The sequence below is a fragment of the Orcinus orca genome, chromosome 16 (assembly GCF_937001465.1).
Source record: "Orcinus orca chromosome 16, mOrcOrc1.1, whole genome shotgun sequence".
Lineage (NCBI taxonomy): Eukaryota > Metazoa > Chordata > Mammalia > Artiodactyla > Delphinidae > Orcinus > Orcinus orca.
The window spans coordinates 48661816-48684234 of record NC_064574.1 but is presented as its reverse complement, the minus strand read 5'-3'; the positions used below and the strand labels follow the sequence as shown (position 1 = coordinate 48684234).

At 50.0% G+C, this 22419-nt stretch overlaps 1 protein-coding gene across 1 annotated transcript; it reads left to right on the top strand.

Moving 5' to 3' along the window:
- The first annotated feature begins 7465 nt into the window (after positions 1-7465).
- Positions 7466-18530, top strand: BANF2 (BANF family member 2). Its single transcript, XM_049699394.1, has 3 exons — positions 7466-7591; positions 15634-15806; positions 18389-18530. The coding sequence occupies exons 1-3, from the start codon at positions 7466-7468 to the stop codon at positions 18528-18530; spliced, it is 441 nt and encodes a 146-aa protein (XP_049555351.1).
- The last annotated feature ends 3889 nt before the right edge of the window (positions 18531-22419 follow it).

Sequence of the window (22419 nt, the reverse complement as noted above, 5' to 3'; positions counted from 1 at the left end):
AACACATGAATTTAAGTTTTAAAATAAAGGGAGAAAAAGAAAATGAAGACATTGAGATAAAGAAGCAAACATGGTAACTAGGAAGGGAGGGAGGTTTTAATCCACGCTAGTTTCTCTATACGGTTGTCAAATTGAGCTCAAAGATTCCTAGTAAAAAGGGAAATAGGATGTTTGCAAGTCCTTTCTGTCATAAAGGTAGAAATATGCCAATTTTGGAAGGTATACTTTTTTCTTCACATTAAATTCCAAAAGATGTATCTTGTGGGACATTTTATAGAACAAGATGTAAGCAGCAGAATGCTCCCCTCTACCCCCTGTTACTACCCCAATAAAGGGTGAGGGAAAAACACAAAGTCTAATATTAAATATACCGTAGTTCCTGGGGAAGGCAATACCGTAAATGCCTGAATAGAAAGCAAACACGAAAATAAGATAATCTTTCATTTGCTCAAAATGTTTTTTGGCTCTTTGAATATATAAACTCTCAGGGATATAGATAAAATAGTCTACATAGACTATTTGATCTTATAATTTAATTACACACATTTAAAGTCACATATTATATAAAATGGTATATTTAGAAATATATTACGTTTCTGTTTCCATTTCAGGAAAACAATAGTATTCTAATTATACTCCTGTACGGTCCACTTTGGTGTCTTCCTCACTGGGGTTACATTTCGTGTCCTCTCCCACGGTTTTCAGAGAATAATGACTTTGCTTCCCGCTAATGGGTGTTGAACGGCATCACCTTTCGAATTCACATATTATGTCCCCGCTGGAAACGGCATCCCAAGCCCCACATGCCCATTTGTCTGGTATCAGTGTCCTGCACCCTCACCCCATTTATCTAACGGGGCAGATAAATTTGTTATCACCTCCTCACAAAGACCGATTGTGTCGATTTTTTAAATGATCTTTAAATGTCGTCAAACATTTGCAACTAGAAGGTCATTCCTTTGAGAATCGTGATCAAATTCCCTTGACTTGTATTCTTTATTTAAACAGGTGCCTCCCCTAAGCATCTAAACCCAGACTTGACCGAGGTCATTTCCTGCCATGTGTCTTCCCCAAACACTACTTTGAGGTTGAAAACGATGTAATTGAGAAGAACACCCTGTAACACAGGAGTCTTTGGCGGGACGACACTACGTTAAAGCATTTGCAGTCGTTTTGTCATATGGCCCTCGAGCAAGCGCTTAATCTGACCCTCCTGCAGCCCCCCCATCCTGAAGCCACCCCCCACTGGGAAATGCCACTGACTCAGAAGGGGGTGCCCTTCTGCATGGTTGCTAGCTGCATGGTCTTGAGCAGGTCACATAAACTTTGGGGCTTCCGTGTTCTCATGTGTGACATGAGGGGTTTAGGCTGCATCAGAGAGGGGCCGGGGAAGCACCGGGGACCACCCGACAGCTCCGTGTTTGGGGCAGGGGTTGGTGTTCTCACCTCGTTCCCAAGTCAACAGAGTAATTCTGCTTTGATCTACTTTACATAAAGGGATTCCAGGTAAAATTTCCTTTGAAGTAAAGATCCCTTTTTTTATAATTTTAAAAACAGGGGGACAGGCCATTATTGAGGTCTGCCTGCTCTGAAGTTGTCTGACCTCGAAGCCGTTGGGGTCATAGTTAAATCTTCCTGTTGATGTCTAATGAGGGTGTGATGTGCCTGGTGATCGGGGTGGGAGTGTAGACAGTGCCTGAGGGTTGGTGAGCTTATGCCATCTGGCAACACAGACGGTGGAGACTCCACTGTAAAGTGCCACTTAGCTGGAACCCCATCATCCTAGAAAACCAGCTCATGATTTTATGAGAAAGAAGCAAATGACAAGGCAGCAATGGTTCTCAAACTTTGCAGCATATTGGCATCACCTGGGGAGTTTTTTTTAAAGTCCAGTGTTCAGGGCATTACTCCACATTAATTAAAGCAAACTCTGGAGGAGGGACCTGAACATCAGTAATTTGTAAATTTCCCCATGTGAGTCTAATGTGCTGTCAAGTTTAAGAATAAGTGGCATTGGTACAGCCACTATGGGACACAGTATGGTGGTTCTTCAAAAGAGTAGACATAGAATTACCATGTGATCCAGCAGTCCCACTTCTGGGTGCATACCCAAAAGAACTAAAAGCATGGTCTCGAAGAGACGTTTTTACACCCATATTCATAGCAGCATTATTCACAATAGCCAAAAGGTGAAAACAACCCAAGTGCCCATCAATGGATGAATGGATTAACAAGATGTGATATATATGTACAAGGTGAGCTTCCTTAAAAAGGAAGAAATTCTAACCCATGATACAGCATGGTTGAACCTGAAGGACATTACCCTAAGGACAAATACTGTATGATTCCACTTATATGAGGTCCTTAGAGCAATCACGTTCATAGAGACGTTCACAGAGAAAGCAGAATGGTGGTTGCCAGGAGCTGAGGGTGGAGCAGGGTGAGGTGTGGAATGAGGACTTGTTTAATGGATTTAAGAGTTTCAGTTTTGCAAGATGAGAGACTTCTGGAAATCGGTCGCACAATAATGTGAATATACTTAACACTACTGTACACTTAAAAATGGTTAAGGTGGTAAATTTTATGCTACATGTATTTTACTACGATGAAATATAAAATAACATGAAAAGAACAAGTGGCATCGCGTAATGCCTTGCTACTCAAAGTGCGATCCACAGGCTGGGAGCACCAACATCCTCCAGGAACTCGTTAGAAATGCAGCGTCTCAGGTCCACTCCAGACCTGCTGCATTTGAACCTGCATTTTTCTTTTTCTTTCTCTTTCTTAGTTTTTTATTTTTTAGAAAGACAGTTCCGCTATCACAGTGGGAATTTTATTTATTTAATTATTTTTCGTTATGTTGAATCTTCGTTGCTGCGCGAGTGGGGGCTTCTCTCGTTGTGGAGCACGGGCTCTAGGCGCGCGGGCTTCAGTACTTGGGGCACATGGGCTCAGTAGTTGTGGCTCGCGGGCTCTAGAGTGCAGGCTCAGTAGTTGTGGCGCACGGGCTTAGCTGCTCTGCGGCATGTGGGATCTTCCCAGACCAGGGCTCAAACCCGCGTCCCTTGCATTGGCAGGTGGATTCTTAACCACTGCACCACCAGGGAAGTCCCTGAACCAGCATTTTTCAACAAGACCCCCTGTGTGGTTGGTGCGTACATTAATCTTTGAGAAGCGCTAGTTGCAACGGACCGAATATTAGTCCAGGGTTTAGAAGATGGAGCAGACAAGGTCATTCGTCCACCCGGCACCCACCTCCTCCCTTCCTACTTCCTGGAGACCCCAGCATTCTCCAAGCAGCCATGTGCTCGGGAGGATGACCTCATACACTCCCCCCACCCCCCACCCCGTGGTCTTACTCCCCTGGCCAGTGACTTGTGTAGGGCTGGGCATGTGGCCTGGTTTTGGCCAGTAGAAGGAAGGGAAGTTCTGCTGTAGAGGTTCTGCTGCCAAAGCAGAAATGACCTCTCCTTCCCTGTGAAGTTCTCATGTCAGGATGCGACCCGAGCAAATTCTATAGGCATCTCGGGACCTTGGGGACAGCTAGACCGGTACTTGAAAAACAGAGCCACTGACTGACAAAATCCTGGGTCCACCTCACCAATGATTGCTGATTATGTGAGATTAGAAATGTATTTATTGTTTAAGAGCGTCTGAGTCAGGGTTCTCCATTCCTTGTAAGCCAGCGTTCCTCAGCCTTGACTCTCTGGATGTGTGGGACACGACAATTCTTTGCTGTGGAAGGGCTGCTGTGTGCATTACAGGATGCGTGGCAGCAACCCTGACCTCTGCCCATCAGACGCCGGTGGCACTCCCGCCCCCCCAGTTGTGACATCGTGTCTCCAGACACATGGCCCCATATTTGGAGGGGGTGACAATTGGCCCCCAGTTGAGGACCACTGTCACAAAGGCACCCTAATGAATGCAAAGACCTTTCCTCGGTGGTCCGTGAGGAGGGTAAACATCGCTGTCTATGCTCCAGAATGTCTCAAGGATCCAGCTGTGTGAGAAAAGCAAACACACAAGGTGTTGCTAACGACTGGCTGTCTTTGATGCTGCTGGTGCTTTGATAACAATGTTGTGCTTTCCATTTATTCTTTGAATAGGCAGAGATGTTTAACTTAACAGATGGCCAGTGCGGATAGGGAGTGGAATTTTCCCTGGGCAAAGTTGGTGACCCAGCCAGCACTCTCTCGGCCTCTTCCTCCCACTCAGAAATCCTGATCTCTTACCGCCAGGCCCCGAGCTGGGCCACCAACCCCGACTCACCGCCCCACGAGGCGATGGGTGCTGCAGATTCACGCAGTATCGCGTTTTCACAGATTGAGAGATGTTCATATTTAACGCTGAAGAGAGAGATCTGTGTCCTCCACGTAATGTTGTATTCGCAGCTCACACATCCATGGATTTGAGACTCGCAGAGTCGGTGGCTCCTGGACAAGACACACCGAGACCACTTTCCTTAGGAGCCCCCTGGCCCCGAAAATCAGTGCATTTGGATTCATCACTCCTTGGAGAGTTTAGTTTCATCCAAAATGTTCCCTGGGGCAGGAAGGCTTACAAGGGGAGCTAGGCTTTACAGGAAGGTCTGGAGGAGAGTTGGGAGCATGGGGACGGGTTGGGGGACCAGTGCTGTGAAAGCCACAGATGTTTCTGTGGTTGAGGTCAAGTGTTTCCCGTGTGCCAGTGCAGTACTCAGCACTGGGGCTGGGGTGCGGAGCAAAGGCCGTTTGGGAGGCGCTGCGGCCCTTGGGGGCCTCACAACCTACTGGGGAGTATGTGGAGGGTGCTGGGTTGCTCTCCTACCCTCAGCCCGTATGGTGGTCACTTCCCCAGGTAAGTGCCCCCAGGAACACGGCGACTACCCTGATTTTGTGTCCCATCCCCGCCCCTGCAGCCTGTGTGCTTTGCAGGTCACTAACCTGCTTTCTGAACCAGAGGGAAGACACATGTATCAGGCCGTAGTCAATGTCTTAGGCCTGGCGTACGAGGATTTGACTGGAGAAGGCACACATTCACAGCTTCTGGAGGAAAAGCAGCGTTTTCCTTTGGGGGAGGGGGCGTGGCTTGCAGGCCCTGCTGCAGCCCGATTATTTCCAAATAGGAGTGGAGCTGAGGGTTGAGCCAATGAACAAAGGGAGGCAGAGTCGAGAGTCACAGGGAAATCAAGCGGGAGCCTTGATCGACCACATGTGACGCACCTCGGGACATTTAGGTGGCACATGCTAGTAAACCTCCATTAAGTGTAAGCCAGCTGGAACCGGATTTCCTGTTGCTTGCATCATAAACTAAGGAGCAAACCTCCAGTGCGGACAGGCAGAGAGGAGTGAGGGTGTCTTCACACAAACGACGAGGACAGTGACCCTCGTGTAGGGAAATGGCTGGTTCTGGTGGGCCCGCTTCACCCGGGGACACAGACCTTATGTGTATGGAGACTCGACATCTGGAGATCTGACGGGATATTCGGGACACTGTGCACCTCTGCGTCCTCATTAAGGCCCTAGGAGACTCACATCCAGGGGGAAGGTGGCCCATTGGCGGGGTGAGAGGGGTGAAAATACAGCTTTGCTAAGAGACAGCGTTTCTGCCTGTGGCTTGAGCAAGTCCTGCTGGGTTGGAAAAGCTGACTTTTCAGGCTGAATTTAGAACACAGGCGACCAGTCAGGTGACTTAACAAGAGAAAGGATTAGGGCCCCGGAAGAACATTGCCCCAGTTCACAGGTGTCTCCTGAGCCTCTTGTCTGAAGGATGTCACGCTTGATAAAGGGGACAATTGCCTTACTGTGAAGATGCAGCTGGGATGAGGTGGGGCAAGGGGCAGACCTGGGGCACCTCCCCACCTCGGAGATGTAGTTAGATGTCCCCAGTCCGAGGAGCAGGGCAGCAGGCAGGGCACAGATCAAGGATACAGACCTGTGAAGATCTCCACTCAACCACCAGCCCATGGACTTGAACAGAAGAAACCCAGTAAATTCTGAAGGGGGCTGAGATGCCAAGGAAACTGGCCAAGTAGTGGCCTGAGATTGCCCATCCCTCACGGAGATCCCTGAGCTTGTGCCCACAGGAAGTGGGGTGCTACAACAGTGAATCTTCTTGGGAGGCATCAACACCAAGCCCCTCAGATGTTAACAAGGCGGTGGATGGGGACCCACCCAAACCCAGAACTGGGGGCCAGCATCTTGTCTGCTGGAGGAGCTGGCTTCACCACAAGGGCAAGGAATCCCCAATATTTCCTCAATACCGTATGTGCTATCGACCAATGGCAACTGAGTGTGTTTCCCACCTTCTCCTTCTCCAAATGGAGAATTTCCCTTCTGGAAATTCTTACTGCAGATATCCTGGTTTTTCCCATCGTTGCTGGCTATGTTGATGATGATGAACTGCAGAATTTAGTTCATAGGTTACCAGCCCTTGAGGAGCTACTTCCAGACATGATGGAGAGTACGATGCATCTCACAGAAAATATGAACTCGAGTCTGAATCCAGTAACTGGATGAATCATAGAGCTCCGCCCTTTGGGGGAGGGGTGAGTCTATTTCAGCCACCTGTGGGTATTTCTGATGGCTACATAAGGGAAGGAGATTGTACCAATGTTAGTTCATCAAAGGGGTGGACCATAGTGGGACGTTATGGTTACTGCCTTCACACCCACCTGCCCTTCTCTGGATAATCATCCTGATTTTGTGCAGGTAACTGTACTTGAACTCGCAGCTTGTACAGCTTAGAGAAAGCTGACTCCACTCCCAGATCCAGGACTGGACATACGGCTGGATGAGGCTCTGCTTGGAACTCCTCAGAAACAGTTTCTCTCTCTTTAGAAACTTCTTCTTTTGGGGTTGAGATTTGGGGGGGGGGGCGCGGCATGAGTGCTGGAGCAGCCATTTCATCACCATGAGGGGAACCAGCCCCCACCGAAACCAACACAGGGAAGAAAAGTTGAAAGAATCAGAGAAAAGGATCTGCAACCCTGATGGTACCAGACCCACCCTCACTCTTGGGCTCCTGACTTATATCATGTCTTCTTTAATATTTGAGCCAGTTAGAGTTTTCTGTTCTTGCAACCAAACAACCAGCTATTACAGAATGAGATGAAAGCTAAAATAAAAATATGAAAAAAACGCTGGAGAAGGTAGATTCACTGGCTAAGAGAAGCAGGCTGTTTCTTTAAGCATTTAGGGTGGGAAGGTTGGCAAGGAACCCATCAGAGCTCTTAGCATCAATCCCACTCTTTTCATGGGGATTTTTTGGGCTTACCTGAGACCATCACTACCGTCCCCACCTAACCCGTGCAGGTGGGGATGCGTATGTAAAGGTTTCAGAGCAGGGCATTGCACCTGGCATCTAAAAGTCCCCAATAAACGTTGGGCAGTGGCAGGATACTCACTGTCTGTTGGCCCCAGCCCCCCGCCCCGGGAAGGCCGAGGGAGTTCCCTAACCATCTCCCTCCCCATGGCTGTTGCAGAACATGGACCACATGTCTCCCAGGCTGAGAACCTTCCTTTCTGAACCCATTGGAGAAAAGAATGTTGCCTGGGTAGATGGGGTGAGCCGTGAGCTTGCAATCAATCTGTGCACCAAAGGTTTCAACAAGGTAATTCCTCCTTTCTCGTTTCTCCAACTTCTCTTTCAACCTGTATTCCCCTAATCCTGCCAGATGGCAGCCAGTGCCACGTGTCCCTGCCAGTGGCTGTTGGAGAGCAAAGCTGCCACTTGGCCGGGCGCCACATGCTCGGCTGGAGGCTACTGACCCCGCATGCTTGGGCAGCCGCCAGGGTCCACAGATAATGGGCAAATCGAATCACTGTGGCTCAGAGCAGCTGGGCTGTGCATGACTCACTTGGTGTTCAAACACCTAGGGGTCGACAGAAGTGAGCCGGCCGCCCGAGTCTGGGGCCGAGCTGTCAGGTTGGATGATTTGGGTGCACTCCCCACCCCCATGAAGAGACATGAGGGTCTCTTGTCCTATCAGGCCATGGCAGGTGGAGTCATGGCAGCCCGGTGTCTACACCAGAGTACGAGGAAGTGAATTATTCTAAGATGTAACTAGCAGTCCGAGAACAGCCTCCATGATGGCCAATGGAATCAGAACGATCTCTTCTAGGCAACTGTTTCTATGGTGCTATTATATAAGGCTGCATGAACCTTAGGAGAGGATGGGAGATATTCCCAAAGAGAACCCAGAGAAAGTGAGCGGGTGGGAATTCACAGGAGCATTGCACACTCGGTCGAGAGAGGCACCTCCGGCAGAGGTACTGTAGCTCGTTCCCTTTGGCTTTAAAGTCAGCCCTCACCGCTGGGCGGGAAGAGGCTGCAGAGACGCCCAGGGAGGCGGGGAACCGCTGAGTGCGCAGCTGACGGTGAGATTGGTTTGCACCGGCCCAGCGCATGGCTGTGTCCAGGGGGCAGCTGGACGACTGGGCCTGTGGTTCTCTGATTGACACGCTGCCCTGCACCACTTGTTAAACATTCTGAATATCACCCGAATCTACCACAATCTGATACCCAATAGGTGGGATGGCCAGGAAGACAGACTGAGGTAGATTTGCTTCTTTCCTCCCAGATAAAGCAGAGAGGACCATTCCCAAGCAGAGAGCAGAGCAGGCAAGTCTGATTAGGGAAGACATTTTAAATTAAAAATTATTTTTTAGAAGAAATGATCGTCCCTTTTACTTTTCTATTGTGGTGTGACATATCCACACTGCTGTGATGGGTTCAACTCAGTGAGTTTTTACACAGATATACATGCATAGACCCACCACCCGGATCTGGTGGTCAGGATCCTCGAGAATTCCAGAAGCTTCCCCTGTGTCTCTTGTCAGTCAACTCCACCCCCCACTCCCAGAAGTCACCGCCATTCTGGCTTCTACCACCATTGGTTTAATGTCTCCATAGTTCTGAGGTGTTGTTGTTGTTCAGCCATACTCATTGTTCAAAAAATATTTTAATCTACATACAGTAAATTTCACCTTTTTTTAGTACACAGTTCTGCAAGTTTTGACAAATGCACGTAGTCATGTAACCACTACCACAATCAAGGCCTAGAACAACTCCATCGTGCCAAAATGTTCCCCTGACCCGTCACATTTCCCACCTTCAGCCCCTGGCAACTACTGATTTGTTTTCTGTCCCTATAGTTTTGCTTTTTCCAACTTGTTTCAAGTGATTCTAGGAGGATGAGAGGCATATTAAAGATAAAGGAATGAATGAATAATGGGAAATTTTCAGGCATCCGAGAACTTGCTACACAGAATCAGGGCTATAGGGAAGGAGGAACTGGCCAGGTCCCTGGAGATCTGCTCCTCTGTGTTTCCCACCTCCTGGCTAGCTGTGACCAGCCCTCTCCTTTTAGGCTCTACTCATTCCAAGGGCCACTAATTCCAGGCACTGATGCCAGGGGTTCACCTTCTTCCTCTGCTTTGAGCCCCTCACCCACCTGCGAATGAGATGAGAGGTCGCTGTCTCCACTTGACAAACGAGGAGACAGAGGCTCTGGAAAGTGAGTGCCTTGATCAGGGTCCTGAGTGAGGACAAGAACAGCTATGGATTATATATGGTCACAAACCACCCAAGAATATCAGGGCCAGGAGGCCACCCTGGCGGCGTGGGGAGGGGCTTTACACTGAGATTTGGTGATGAGCTCCTGAATCGAGTGCTGGAGCCTGGCTGGGCCTATACGAGGATCCAGGAGGAGACCCCAGTGTCGCACCGACAAGATGAGCAGGCGCTTCGGGGGGGGCGGGGCCGTGGGCGGGGCCAGCAGTAAGAGGCAGGTAGATCCCGGCAGGGCGGCCGGCTCAGATGTAGCAAAAGAAACGCAGGTTCCTGTAGTGCTTTCCATAGGCTTTAGTTTTTAGAGCAGTTTTAGGTTTACAGCCAAACTGAGAAGAAAGTGCTGAGAGGTTCCCTATGCCCCTGCCCCGTCCACAGCCTCCGCGTTACCAGCACAATGGTAGGTTTCTCACGGGAGAACCTACACTGACACCTTATCTCCCCGAGGCCCAAAGTTGACATTAGGGCTCACACTTGGTGCAGCGCATCCTGTGGGTTTGGACAAATGAGTGATGACAGGTATCCACCACGGTGATGTCCTACAGATCTCTTCTCTGCCCCACAATCCTCTGAGCTCCTGGGTTTTCACACCCTGCCTGCAGGAGGCCTGGGCATGGCAGGCCCCTCCCCAGGCTGGGGGTCCCTGGGGTTTCTTGGCTGTGAGCAGAGATCCCCTCAGGCTCCACCCCTGCTCATGGTGGCTTCCTTGGCCTGTCCCTGGGGTGCTGGGCCTTTCCGAGGACCTGCTGGGATGCAGATGTGTGAGGCTGCCCTCAGCCCTGCCTGCCTGGGCCCCTCACACCGCTCCCGAGACACCAGATGCTGGAACCAGGAGATGGGACACCAGCCCCACCCTGGGAGCCCAGGGTGCATCTGGGTGTGTCGATCATCCCTCTAGGACTGTGGCCCTGGACAGGGGCAGGCATGGAGACACCTTCTCAAGCTCCCACCAGCCTCTAAATCGAGTAATTTCTCCTCGATGCCTGCCCCACACAAGTCAGACTTGCATTTCTTCTTCTACGGAGGCATGAAGTGCTCGGCGGGGTTGCCCCTATATCTCTCTGCACTTTCCCAGAGCTTTGTCTGTGGCTTGAACAGTTCTCTGGCTCAGTTGCAGTCCTGACTTTCAAAACTATGGATTCACCCAAGTCTCAAAAGTCAAGAATGTGGCTGCGTTTTCTCTGGGTTTTCTCGTGCCTGCCCTCCCCCGGGGCTGACAGCTTCGGCCTGACGATCTACATCTTGGCCGTCCAGCACGGCGGCCGTGGGCCACTTGTACCTGTTGCGTACCATCTGAATTGAGTTGTGCTATAACTATAAAATACACATGGCCGCGTTAAAGACTCAGTGCCAAACAAACAAAACATGGAAAGCATCTCATCAATAATTTTTTCATTGATTACATGTTGGAATGATAATAATTTAGAAATATGGGAAAAAATTAAAATTATTAGAATTCATTTCACCTGTTCTTTCCCCCTTTTGCCGTGGCTTCTAGACAATTAAAAATGACACGTGTGCTGGCCCACATTAGATTTCTACTGGACAGCATTGGTCTAGATTTAACGGCGAAATGGCTGCAAAGGTGAAAGGAATGACCAGAAGAGGGAAGATACATCGTGCTCAAGGTGTCCGCGCCAGGTCTAGCTCCGCCTTATATTATTCTGTCCCCCCACCCTCACCCCCATGCTCCACCAGACTGTTCATGAACCACAGGCACGTGGGGACCACCCTCCCGCGGACCCAAGGCCCCTCTTAAAATGAACTTTTGTCTCCTTCATGGGCCCACTCATGGCCCACCCCCTCCGGAAGCAAGCCCTCCGTCTGCCCACCCACCCTGGCCAGACACGTCGCTGTTTCTAAACGCTGAGTACCCAGCGGACCCCTTGCTGTCACATCCAAACTATTGATTGTTTTTTCCACGCGTTCTGTTAGAGGCACAGCTCCCTTTGGTGTCCTCCCGTATCTTCTCTGAAGAAAGGATTGTTCTGGGTTTCTTGTACTCCTCCTCTCCCTAGGAAAACCCAATGGAGGGGGGTGAATTTCCAGGCGCTCAGTAGATTCAGAGTCACGGGCAGTGCCCTATGGGGTGACTCCAACAGCGTGGAAGTAAGTTTCACATCCCACAGAATCTGGTTTGCCTCAGTACCCTTTGAACACCCTACGAAGTCATAACCACGAGCCTAAATCTTCCTTCTGAAACATACTTGGAAGATGAGGAGCAGCAAATGTCCTGGATGCCCACCTGCTCCCCAAGCCTCTGTCACCTGATAGAACCAGCACCTGATGCTTGCTCCATGTCAGGCACTGATCCGAGTGCACTACATACAGTTATTTCATTTAATTACCAAAAGATCCTATAAAGTATACTATTTCGTCTCTATTTCACTGATGAGAAAACAGGCACGAAGCAGCCAAGTGCGTCACTCAAAGTCACTCAAGGTGAGAGAGACAAAATCTGAATCTGGCAGACAGGCTCTGGGGTGGGCAGCAGGGCAAGGGACCCCCCCCACCCCCAGCCCTGCCTGATGCCCGGACCCTACAAGGAGTCAGTCACAGAAGCTTGGGGTTATCCTATGCAGGGTTGCCAGGTAAAATACAGCATGCTCAAATTAAATTCGAGTTTCAGTTAAACAATGTTTTTGTGTAAGTGTGTCCTAGGGAGACGGGCAGGGGGAAGAAAGCACAGTGGGTTGAACATTCATGCTTCAGACAAGGAGTTTTACACTGGAAACACTGACAGAGGTTGCATTTGCAAGGTTGTCTTTGGCACTCAGTGGCCCTGGAGACTAAGGAGTCAGCGTCCAGTTAGAGAAAAAGAAAGTTGTTCATCACACAACAAAGCCTGGTGGTGCTGTAAAGTCCATTCGCCACGGGCGCTGAGGGGCTGGGAACTGGCGGGGGGGAGCTTGACAGTGAGGGGCCGAGACTACGTGTCTCTGTTTGAAAGGCCAGGTGTCATAGTGGAGATGAAAAATTTTTTTTTTGGCCGCTCCATGGGGGATCTTAGTTCCCTGACCAGGGATCAAACCTGCGCAGCCTGCAGTGGAAGCACGAAGTCGTAACCACTCGACCGCCAGGGAAGTCCCTGAAATTTTTAATGAGCGTGGACCAGGACCTAATCTGCGGGCCCAGTGCAAGATGAAGATGGACGGCCCCTTGTTGAAATTAATCAGGAATTTCAAGATGGTGGCAGCACACCAGCAAACCAAGTGGGGCTCTGAGCTCAGGGCCTGTGTGACGGCATAGGTCACTCACCAGGGACCTCGGACTCAAATATTCCTACTGTTTCGCAAGGAACAGGCACGACACACTGGAGGCTGGCCCAGACCTGCTCACGATTGGGATGTGGCGTTGACGGAAGTCTTCCCTTGAGCTGCCATCCTGCCACATAGGCAAAGGCTGCCTCGGGAAGGAATGAGCATCCCTGGCCTGGGTGGCGGGAGGTGGGGACGTCTGTCAGGGTATCTGCATCACTCTCCCTGCAGCCAGGTTTTTCTGAGCTTTGGTCCAAGGAGGCAGGGGGTGGCTCCTCTTCCCCCAGGGTAGGGGCTCACTCTCTAGAGCCCGCAGAGAAACCCAGAGGGCTTCCTTCCATCAGGGCCATGATGGGAGCCTACGACTCCTGCTTCCCTGGGGAGCAGGGAGAAGCAGGCCAACTTCCAAAGAGAAAGGGCAGAAGGGAGCATCAAGTTGCCACTTGGGTCTGGAGGCCTAAAGATGAGGCCCTCTTGCCTGTGGCTTTCCTGGAAAGTTTGCCTCTGATCCTGCGAGCCACGAGGTCCCTGGCATCCTGGCTGCTGGGCGTGGAGGGACATGGAAGCTCTGGTTACCAGAGCAGCCGACGCCAGCCCTCAGGATGGTGGAGGTGCCAGGCCAGGCCACAGATGGGTGGGGTGTGCTGGAATGGGGCCGAGGACAGGAGTCTTACCTCCAGGGTTCTCCATGACCCATCTAGAGAATGGACGGGGCGCATGTCAGGATCCAAAGCAGGAAAACATATCAGGGGTCTGAGCCTGCCCATGGTGCTCAAAAGCATTACTTACTACTATTATCACCAATGTTCTCTCTCCTGGGACAAAGCTCTGCACCTCCCATACCTACTGCAGCAACAGGCTCAATCAACATTCAGTAAATGTTCACTTTTTAAAACGTTGAATTAAAAAACATCTCCGGGACTTCCCTGGTGGCGCAGTGGTTAAGAATCTGCCTGCCAATGCAGGGGAGATGGGTTTGAGCCCTGGTCCGGGATGATCCCACATGTCGCGGAGCAAATGCGCCCATATGCCACAACTACTGAGCCCGCACTCTAGAGCCCGCGAGCCACAACTACTGAGCCCACATTCCACAACTACTGAAGCCTGCGCGCCTACAGCCCATGCTCCACAACAAGATAAGCCACTGCAATGAGAAGCCCGTGCACTGCAACGAAGAGTAGCCCCAACTCGCTACAACTAGAGAAAGCCCGCGTGCAGCAACGAAGACCCAGCGCAGCCAAAAATAAACAAATTAATTAATTAAAAAAAAAAAACTCAGTAAAATCACCCCTGAAAAGACAAGGATGCTGACAAAAGTAAAATGAGCTCATTCTAATCAATTACACCACTTTTTCAAAAAGATGATTAAAGTAGCAATTTAAAGTGACCATGAAATCCTAGCTTTTGTCTCTTTTCAACAACTGGATCTGGACTAAAAATTTTTTTAAAACCCCAAACTCCAATGCTTGGGTATATTTTATGACTGGAATTCAGCTTTTATTTAATTTGTCTTTCTAAAAATGCGTTCATTTTGGTTAAGATAAAGTTTGCTTGGTTTTATGTAAGTGAAATACATAGACGCCAGTGGGTTTTCCTGGAGGGGGCCCAGGACTCAAGGCCTGGACACTGGTTCCCATTCATTCCAGGCCGGAGAGCCGGGCACTGAACGTGGCCTTCCCCGTTCATGTCCCGGCCAGTCTGTGGCCTTGGATGTCTCTTTCTCCTTGTGGCCCTTGCCCCTCATGACTATCAGTGATGAAACAGCACGAGAGGAATGAAAAGCTGTGGGACCAGGACTCAGAAAACCAGAGAACACCATACAACTTTGACTTGTGGGCACTTAATCTTTACATGTGTTTTTCATCCACAGAGACCCTTCAGAAGGGGAAAAGGGGCAAGGTTCAGTGTGCTTGATACCTTGTCTGCTCCTCCCACAGGGCTGCAGTCTTCCAGGACAAAAAAGGAATTTGCATTTCTCCACTGGTCTCACACTGAATTCACTTAATCCAATTTGCAGGGTGGGGCGGGGCAGATGAAGGGCCTTCAGAAGATGCAGAAACTGAACCCCAGGCTCTGCAGGTTCTCACTTCAGGTTAAGTGAGTTGCCTGGAGTCACAAGGCGGGTTTGCAAAAACAAACTGATACTAAGGTGCCCTTCACATGCCAGTCCCAGGTGCAGTGGTTCTCAGTTGTGGGAGATTCTGTCCCCTGGGGGACACCTGGCTATGTCTGGAGATGGTCATGATTGTCACAATTCAAGGTAGGGGGCATACTGCTGGCATCTAGTGGGTACAGGCCAGGGATGCTGCTAAACTCCCAGCAATGCACCTGAACACAGAATTTTCCCAAATGCAACAGTGTCAAGGGTTAGAAACCCTGTGCTTGAACCATTGAGAAAGTGGCAGGGTGGGGGGCACCTCTAATTCCTGTGTGTGTTTCAAAGAGAGAAATATTAGATCCGAGGCCTGAAGGGAGCATCAGAGGTACACGAGGCTCTCGCTACTCCAAATATTGTTCCGGGACCAGCATTAGAAATGCAGAGTTTCAGGCCTCACCCCAGACTTACTGAGTCAGATCCTGCCTTTTTAACAAGATCTCAAAGACATGTCCAGGTTCCTTCCAGGCTACACGGCCCCCAAAGCCACCTGTAGAGATGGACATTCAACTTGACCTCACATCTCACCCAGGCCAGTGTCCGAATCTGCTTCGCCAGGGTCAGGGTTTCAGGGACAGCCCTTCTCCCTTGAATCTGACCTGTGCTCCCTCCATTGATTTGCCAGGGGAAGAGAAGCACAGCTGAGTACGTTTCCCGTGTTCCTCCACGCAGGCCTACATCCTGCTGGGACAGTTCCTTCTGATGCACAAGAATGAAGCCGAGTTTCAGAAGTGGCTCATTTGCTGCTGTGGTGCCACTGAGTGTGAGGTGCTCCTGCTTCCTGTAGACCCTCCCCCCGCACTGCCGCTAGGAAATGATACCTCTGCACTGGCTCTGGGCTCCAAGTCGTTATTTTTCTTTTCCACTTTATTGACACACATTTGTTATAAAAAGTAGTTCAAGAATGTAAAGAAGGACAAACACAAGAAAAATGACCCCCAGATTCTACCACCCAGAAACGGCCATCATTCACCTTATTCACCAATATCATGCCAACTGTCTCTTTAGCATAAATTTATCTAAAGGAATGGATAATTTTATTTAAAAATGGGAATTAAATTTTAAGTCAGCGTAGCAGTTATCTATTGCATAACAAATGAACCCAAAACGTAGCTGCTTCACGCACACAATCATTTTGTCTCGCTCAGTTTCTGAGGGACAGGAACTGAGAGATGCTTAGCTGGGTGGGTCTGTCTCAGGGTCCCCTGTGAGGTTACAAACTGTGGGCCGGGGAGCAGGTTGGTGGGGGCTAGGGGACCCACTTCCAAGAAGGCTCCTCACGTGGCTGGTGGCCCAAGGCCACAGCTGGTCTCTGAGTGGGCCTCCCTCGGGCTGTAAGGACCTGGCATCTAGCTGCCCCCTGAGCAGGTGACCCAGGAGGGAATAAGAGAGCAGGAAGCTGCAGTCTTTCATGACCTAGACTCTGATTCACACAACATCACTTCTGCCTTGTTCTAGTTTTAGAACCAAGTGCCTACATCCTCAAGGGAGAATTAAACTTTCTTGAAATAGCAAATAGTATGCAAACATTCTTAAGAGCATCACAGACAGATTTTTGAGGTATAATTTACATATGGTAAAACTTGCCCTTTTTAGGTGCATAGTTCTATGAACTTGACAAATGCATTGTCCTGTAACCGCCACCATCATGGAGATAAACAGCATCTTCGTCACCCCAGCGAGTTCCCTGGAGCCCCCCTGTAGTCATCCCTCACTCCTCCCCAGCCCTTGGCAACCAAGGGTCTGTTTTCTGTCCTTAGACTTTGGACTTTTCCAGAAAACTGTATAAATGGAATCACACAACATGTCGCTCTCTGAGGTACATTGTCTTCTTTTACTTGGTATAATTCAGTTGGGATGAATCCATGATACAGGCTTCTTAAACTTAAGAAACGTAGCAGGTGTTGTTGGTGTCCAGCCCATATCCTGGCGGCATTCACTGTTCTGAGAGAGTCCGTTACTTCACTCAAAAGCAGCTGAATCCCCTCGGCCTGAGGGGTTCTCTGGCTGCAGGAGTGGGGTCAGCCCACGCACAGGGCAGGGAAGAAATGCCTGGGAGTTAACACCCAGGGGAGCCGTTAATCATGGGTGGAAGTTGATGGCCAAATGCCCCGGGTCCTCTGCCTGTGGGTGGGACAGCTCTGAGGCAGTCTTCCCCACTCTCCACTGGAGCTAAGCTGAGCTCCCCATAAAGGGTGGCCCCGGCTCTCTAACACCCGGCCTTGCTTCCTTCCCCTCCCTGCCTTGATTTCCCACTCCCCTACCAGGGCTTCCTGGGACCACCCTCTATACACAATGAAATACTCAAATTTTAGAGTCTGCTTCCAGAAGAACCTAACCTAAGACAACAGTGTGAATATTTATTTTAACAGAAGAAAAAAGTGGAACTGAACTGAAAGAATTGCTGAACTTCACTGAATTTTTTTCTTCATCACTAGATATAGTAATTTCTAAATCAATTTCTTCTGAGTTTAAAGAATAATATGGAGAAAAGAGTAAGAGTGAAGTTAGTATCATTAGGTTTATTTTAAACTTTGTTTTTCAATATTAGATGGTATAAACTCCTACCAAAGAAAGAAATAAAAGTAAAAAGAAATTAACACTTTTACTTCTTCCCTCTCATTTTTTAGTTGGTTTTATTGTTACTTTTAATTTGTGAAGGTTTAGATAGCGTATGTGTTCTTCCCATAAGCATACCCCCTGCAGTTACTTAGTTTTATATTTAAGAGCTTATCATTAATTTTTGTATCATTATTTTAAAAATCATAGCTTTGTCATTCCTGAATTCTTTATTTTGATACATGTCTTTGTTCGTCGAGTTGGATCACTGTATCAGTCAGAATAGGCCACAGAATGCTGCTATAACAAGCAAACCCCCAAATCTCAGTGATTTAGCCAAACAAGGTTGATTTCTCTCTCATGGTACATGTCCAGTATATGTCATCAGGAGAGCTCAGGAGCTGAAACGTCTGTGAGGAAGAGGGGTCCACACTGACTCTTGGCCCAATATCTGTAGTTTGGGGGCATCCATGACTCAATACATGATTTCAATGAGTATTTATGGAGTGTCTAAGGTTCTGAGCATGGTTAGACACTGTGGGAAAAGCAAGGGAAATAAATATGAGTTTCTGTGGTTTCAAGGAGCTTACAGCCCACAAGTGATGGGAGAGGGGAGGGCAGAACAGCCCAGAGGTGGTGGGGGAGGTGCAGGTGGGGATAGGGGGTGTGGCCAGGGGGCAAACAGCCAGTAAAGGGGTCTCTGTGTCAGGTGCGGGTCACGCTTCATCACTGTGGGCAGCTGACCTCAACCCTGCTGGGGACTCAGGAGTCAGTGTAGACACGTGTTAATTCACCCCACCCTGGGGTGTCCATCACACCTTCTCTGTCCTTTGTTGAGGACTACTCCCCCGGGGAGTTAATCACTCAGCACCCAAGCCAGCCGCGTGGTGAAAATGAACCCCGCTGAGAAGGTGTTCAGGCCCCGAAGGGCGGGCACGGACAGCCAGGTGTCGGCCAGCCGCGTGCACCCAGGCAGTGACGGCGGGGCACACAGCAGGGCAGGACACTGACAGCTCTGCTGCAGGCAGGGTCTGGAGTAGCCCTGGCTTTGAGAACAGAATCCACCCCTCACCACTAGTTCTAAGACCTTTGGAAAGTCAACCTCTCAGCCCAGCTTCCCAGCTGTAAAATGGTGATAATAACAGTATCTACTCAAGCGTCCAGAAGATTAAAATTCCTGCACCTGGTAAGAGCTTCATGTGTGGTAGCTCTAAAAACCTAAGTTTTAAAATGTGCAGCACTGACTGGGTATCGTTATTGAAAGAAAGGGGAGGTGGGTATGGATGAGTGTGGCCAGGGAAGGCTGCTAGGAGGAGGTGTTAAAAGGGGAGGTCAGGGTTGAGTGAGCTGAGGATGGAGAAGAGGGAGGGGAGGAAGCAGGGGAGAGAAGGAGCTATGAGGGGAAAGACAAGCCCAACTGGCCCAGAGAGAGTGAGCTGAGGACCCTGCAGGAGAGGTAAGGGGTGGGGTTGTGGGCTGCCGAGTGCGAGGCTCCCCCGCCCCTACCGTTTCCCCCAGACAGAGGCTGAATGTGAGCAGCTAGGTGGCCCCATTTCAGAAGGCTCTGTCTTGAGGAAGGCTAGTGCTCTCAGCAGTTGGCAGGACCGGGACACATCTGGGCCGATAATCCAGGATAGTGGGCCCTGCTCGCACCCCTAAGAAAGATGCTGTAGCAAGTGATGTGAAAAATACCCACAACCCTCCTCTCCTCCTGGTACCCACACCCTTCACAAAGACTCTGCAGCTCCGCCTGTCAAGAGTCCATCTCCCTTCCTGCTGCAACTGGACTGCCCCTGTGACTTGCTTTGGCCAAAGGCACATGGCAGAGGTGACACCGTGACAGGTGTGAACCCCCTGTGACCACCACGCAAACGAGCCTGGGTTCGCTCACTGGAGGACAAGAGACACGTGGCCACTGCCCCGGCCCACGGCCAGCCAACCCCCAGATGTGCAGGTGAGGCCTTCCTGGACCAGCCCGCCCATCAGCTGACCTCAGACCCATGAGTGAGTCCAGCTGAGGTCAGAAGTGCTTGGCCCAGATGAGAAAAACCCAACTAACCCACAGACGCGTACAAATACATCTCACTGTTTTAAGCCACTGTTTTGGGGGTAGTTTGTGGGGCAGCTGTAGCTAACATAAATCCCCACGTGAGGCCTGGGAGTGTGGAGTATCTCCAGGTATTAACTGAGAATCTCCTACTTGACCTCTATTTTAGAAAGCCTCCTGATAGCCTCCTGGTGGGCGGTGGTAAGGAGAGGGGTCACCACGGGTCACACACAGAAGCCAAGCGACTGTGATGGGGGTGGAGAAGGAGAACAAAATATTTTTTTAAAAGTGTGTCTTGGGGTGGGAGGAGGTGGGACAAAGCTGTGACAATCTCAGGGCGAGACCGGAGTGTCCATTGTGTGACCAGCTGTGGGTGGTCTGGGGTGACTGATTCCTGGAAAGGTCTGAAAGGAAGCTGGAGACAAACCTTTAAGCAAGTGTTTCTGGAAATATATATAAATTTTAACCGATAGCTGCTCTAAATCTTTACAAGCAGGAATACAAGGGGTTGATTCAGCACACACTACACCAGCACTTCACTCGCATTCCCCAAATCCTCCCGGGGTGAGAAGGCGGCATTTTCCCTGTCTTACAGGTGGGGACTCTAAACAGCAAAGAAGTTAAGTAAGCCTGTCACACTGACTGACTGGTGGTTTCAATCCGGGCCTGTCTGCTGCCTGCAGAGCCGCCTCGGGGGTGGGAGAGGGAGTGTATCTGGTGATTTCAAAGTGCTCTCAGGGACTCAAAGGTGGCATCTACCAGGTACAGACAGGCATTGGAAGGAGCGAGGGAGACCTGTTCGAACGGCCATGCAAAGATGACCGTGAGATAGTGGGGCAAACAGGTCACTGAGAAAGAATCATTCAACAGATGTTTGCTGGGCACCTACTCTGTGCCAGGTGGTTCTTGGTACAGGAGAAAACACAGCAGATGAGACTATCTTCCCTCAGAAGCTGGCATTCTAATGGGAGAAGGCGGGAAACAAAGGTGAATGAGTAAAATACATATTAATCTGAGTGGTATGAAATTGACATGGTAGGGGTCAAAAGTGGTTGAACATGGACAATTTTATGTGGTTCAGCCTTATAAATTAGTTTCAGGATGAGTGAAGAAAAGAAAGCAAGGGGGACTTCCCTGGTGGTCCAGTGGTTAAGACTTTGCCTTCCAACGCAGGGGGTGCAGGTTCGATCCCTGGTCAGGGAGCTAAGGTCCCACATGCCTCGTGGCCAATAAAACCAAAACATAAAACAGAAGCAATATTGTAACAAATTCAATAAAGACTTTAGAAATGGTCCACATCAAAAAAATCTTAAAAATAAAATACAGAAAGAAAAGAAAGCAGAGGAAGGGGGTCAAGACTGTTAGGGAGACGGGAGATTTTATATAGGGAAGCCAGGCCAGGTAAAGTCCTGGAAGGGATGAGCTGAGAGCTGTGGGAAGCCTGGGAGGAGATACTCCAGGCAGAGGGAAGAGCCGCTGCAAAGGCCCTGAGGTGGGGTGCGCCTGCTGACTTCAGGGAGAGGAGCGAGCCAGGTCGGGGTCAGCAGAAAATGAGGTCAGATCGTGTGGGCCTTGTGGGTTATCAACAGGACTTTGGCTTTAACTAGGACAGAGATGGGACCCCACTGGAGAACCACGTGATCAGACACACGATTGAGAAGATCACCCTGCTGTGTTTGGAAGAGTCTCAAGGGGCCAGTTAGGAAGCTATGCGGGAACCCAGGTGGGAGGTGATGGGGGGTCACCAGATCTATCCTGAAGGTAGAGCCGACGGGGGTGAGCGTCGATAGAAAACAGGAGTGGATCAAGGGCTGAGAAGGCAGAGGGATGAGAGAGCTACTAAGAGATGGGGCGGGATCACCCCAGAGCTTGGAGGTTCCTGATGCTGCAGGAAGGCGGTGTTTCCGAGAATGGGGGTGGGGGCACCTGTGTCAGATGCTGCCGACAGGTCAGGTGGGTAAGGACTGGGAATCAGGGCCGGAGAGAATTTTTGCACGCTGTGCGGAAGACCCCAGAGACGGGAGCCCTGGGGATGCGGGAGAGAGAGGGAGGCGTTGCTGCGTCCTCGAGCAGGTGCCCGGTGGAATCCAGGACACAGGAGGAAGGACTGGCCTTGGCTGGGAGCACACAGGCTCCTCCGCAGAGGACCACAGGAGGGGAGGAAGAGCAGGGGCCTGACGCGGGGAGGTAGGAGATATGGAATCTCTCTTCCCACAGCCTCTCTTTTCCCAGTGCAATAGGAACAAGGTGGCAGGCTGCGAACGGACGCAGACGGGGTGGAGTTAGTTGTCTAGGACAGTGGAAGGATGGGTGGGTTTTATAGAGGGATTCATTTGTGTACATAATATAGATAGATAGATGGATAGGAGATCAGATAGATAATCACTTGAGCTTTTTATTAGTAAGTATTACTTCTGTGATAAAACAATAGAAGACATTCCATTTTGGAACACGAAGAACGAGAGCTCTAGAGACAGGTGGACGAGGCCCTTGGGACAGCCATCCTGTGCATCCAACACCCCATCCTTCCCCTGGATTCTCCCATACGGCTGGTCTCACATTCCAAACTCTGTGCTTCTAGGCAGAGAGAAAGCTCCACTTAGAATTCTCCAACTTGGAGACTTTGGGACCTTCTTTTTCACTCGCTCCCCCTACTCTCTAGTTCCCACCTAACTTCCTAAGGTCAAGGTTACCTTGGAGAACGGGAAGAGGGTAGTTGTCTTTCTGGATCCATTTCTACCAGATTCTCCATAACTGTGCATTGTTTTCCCGTCTGGTTTATTTTAAGGACAAACCTTCCTGCACAAACTGTGCTCTTGGATTGCTTGGCCTGGTCCAGTGACTGGATCTTC

What these genes read in the sequence shown, in the direction of transcription:
- BANF2 (XM_049699394.1), top strand. Translation starts at nt 7,466, where the DNA reads ATGGACCACATGTCTCCCAGGCTGAGAACCTTCCTTTCTGAACCCATT. An exon ending in GCACCAAAGGTTTCAACAAG is followed by an intron (nt 7,592 to 15,633) that starts GTAATTCCTCCT and finishes TCCTCCACGCAG; the next exon opens with GCCTACATCCTGCTGGGACA. An exon ending in GCACTGGCTCTGGGCTCCAA is followed by an intron (nt 15,807 to 18,388) that starts GTCGTTATTTTT and finishes TTAATCACTCAG; the next exon opens with CACCCAAGCCAGCCGCGTGG.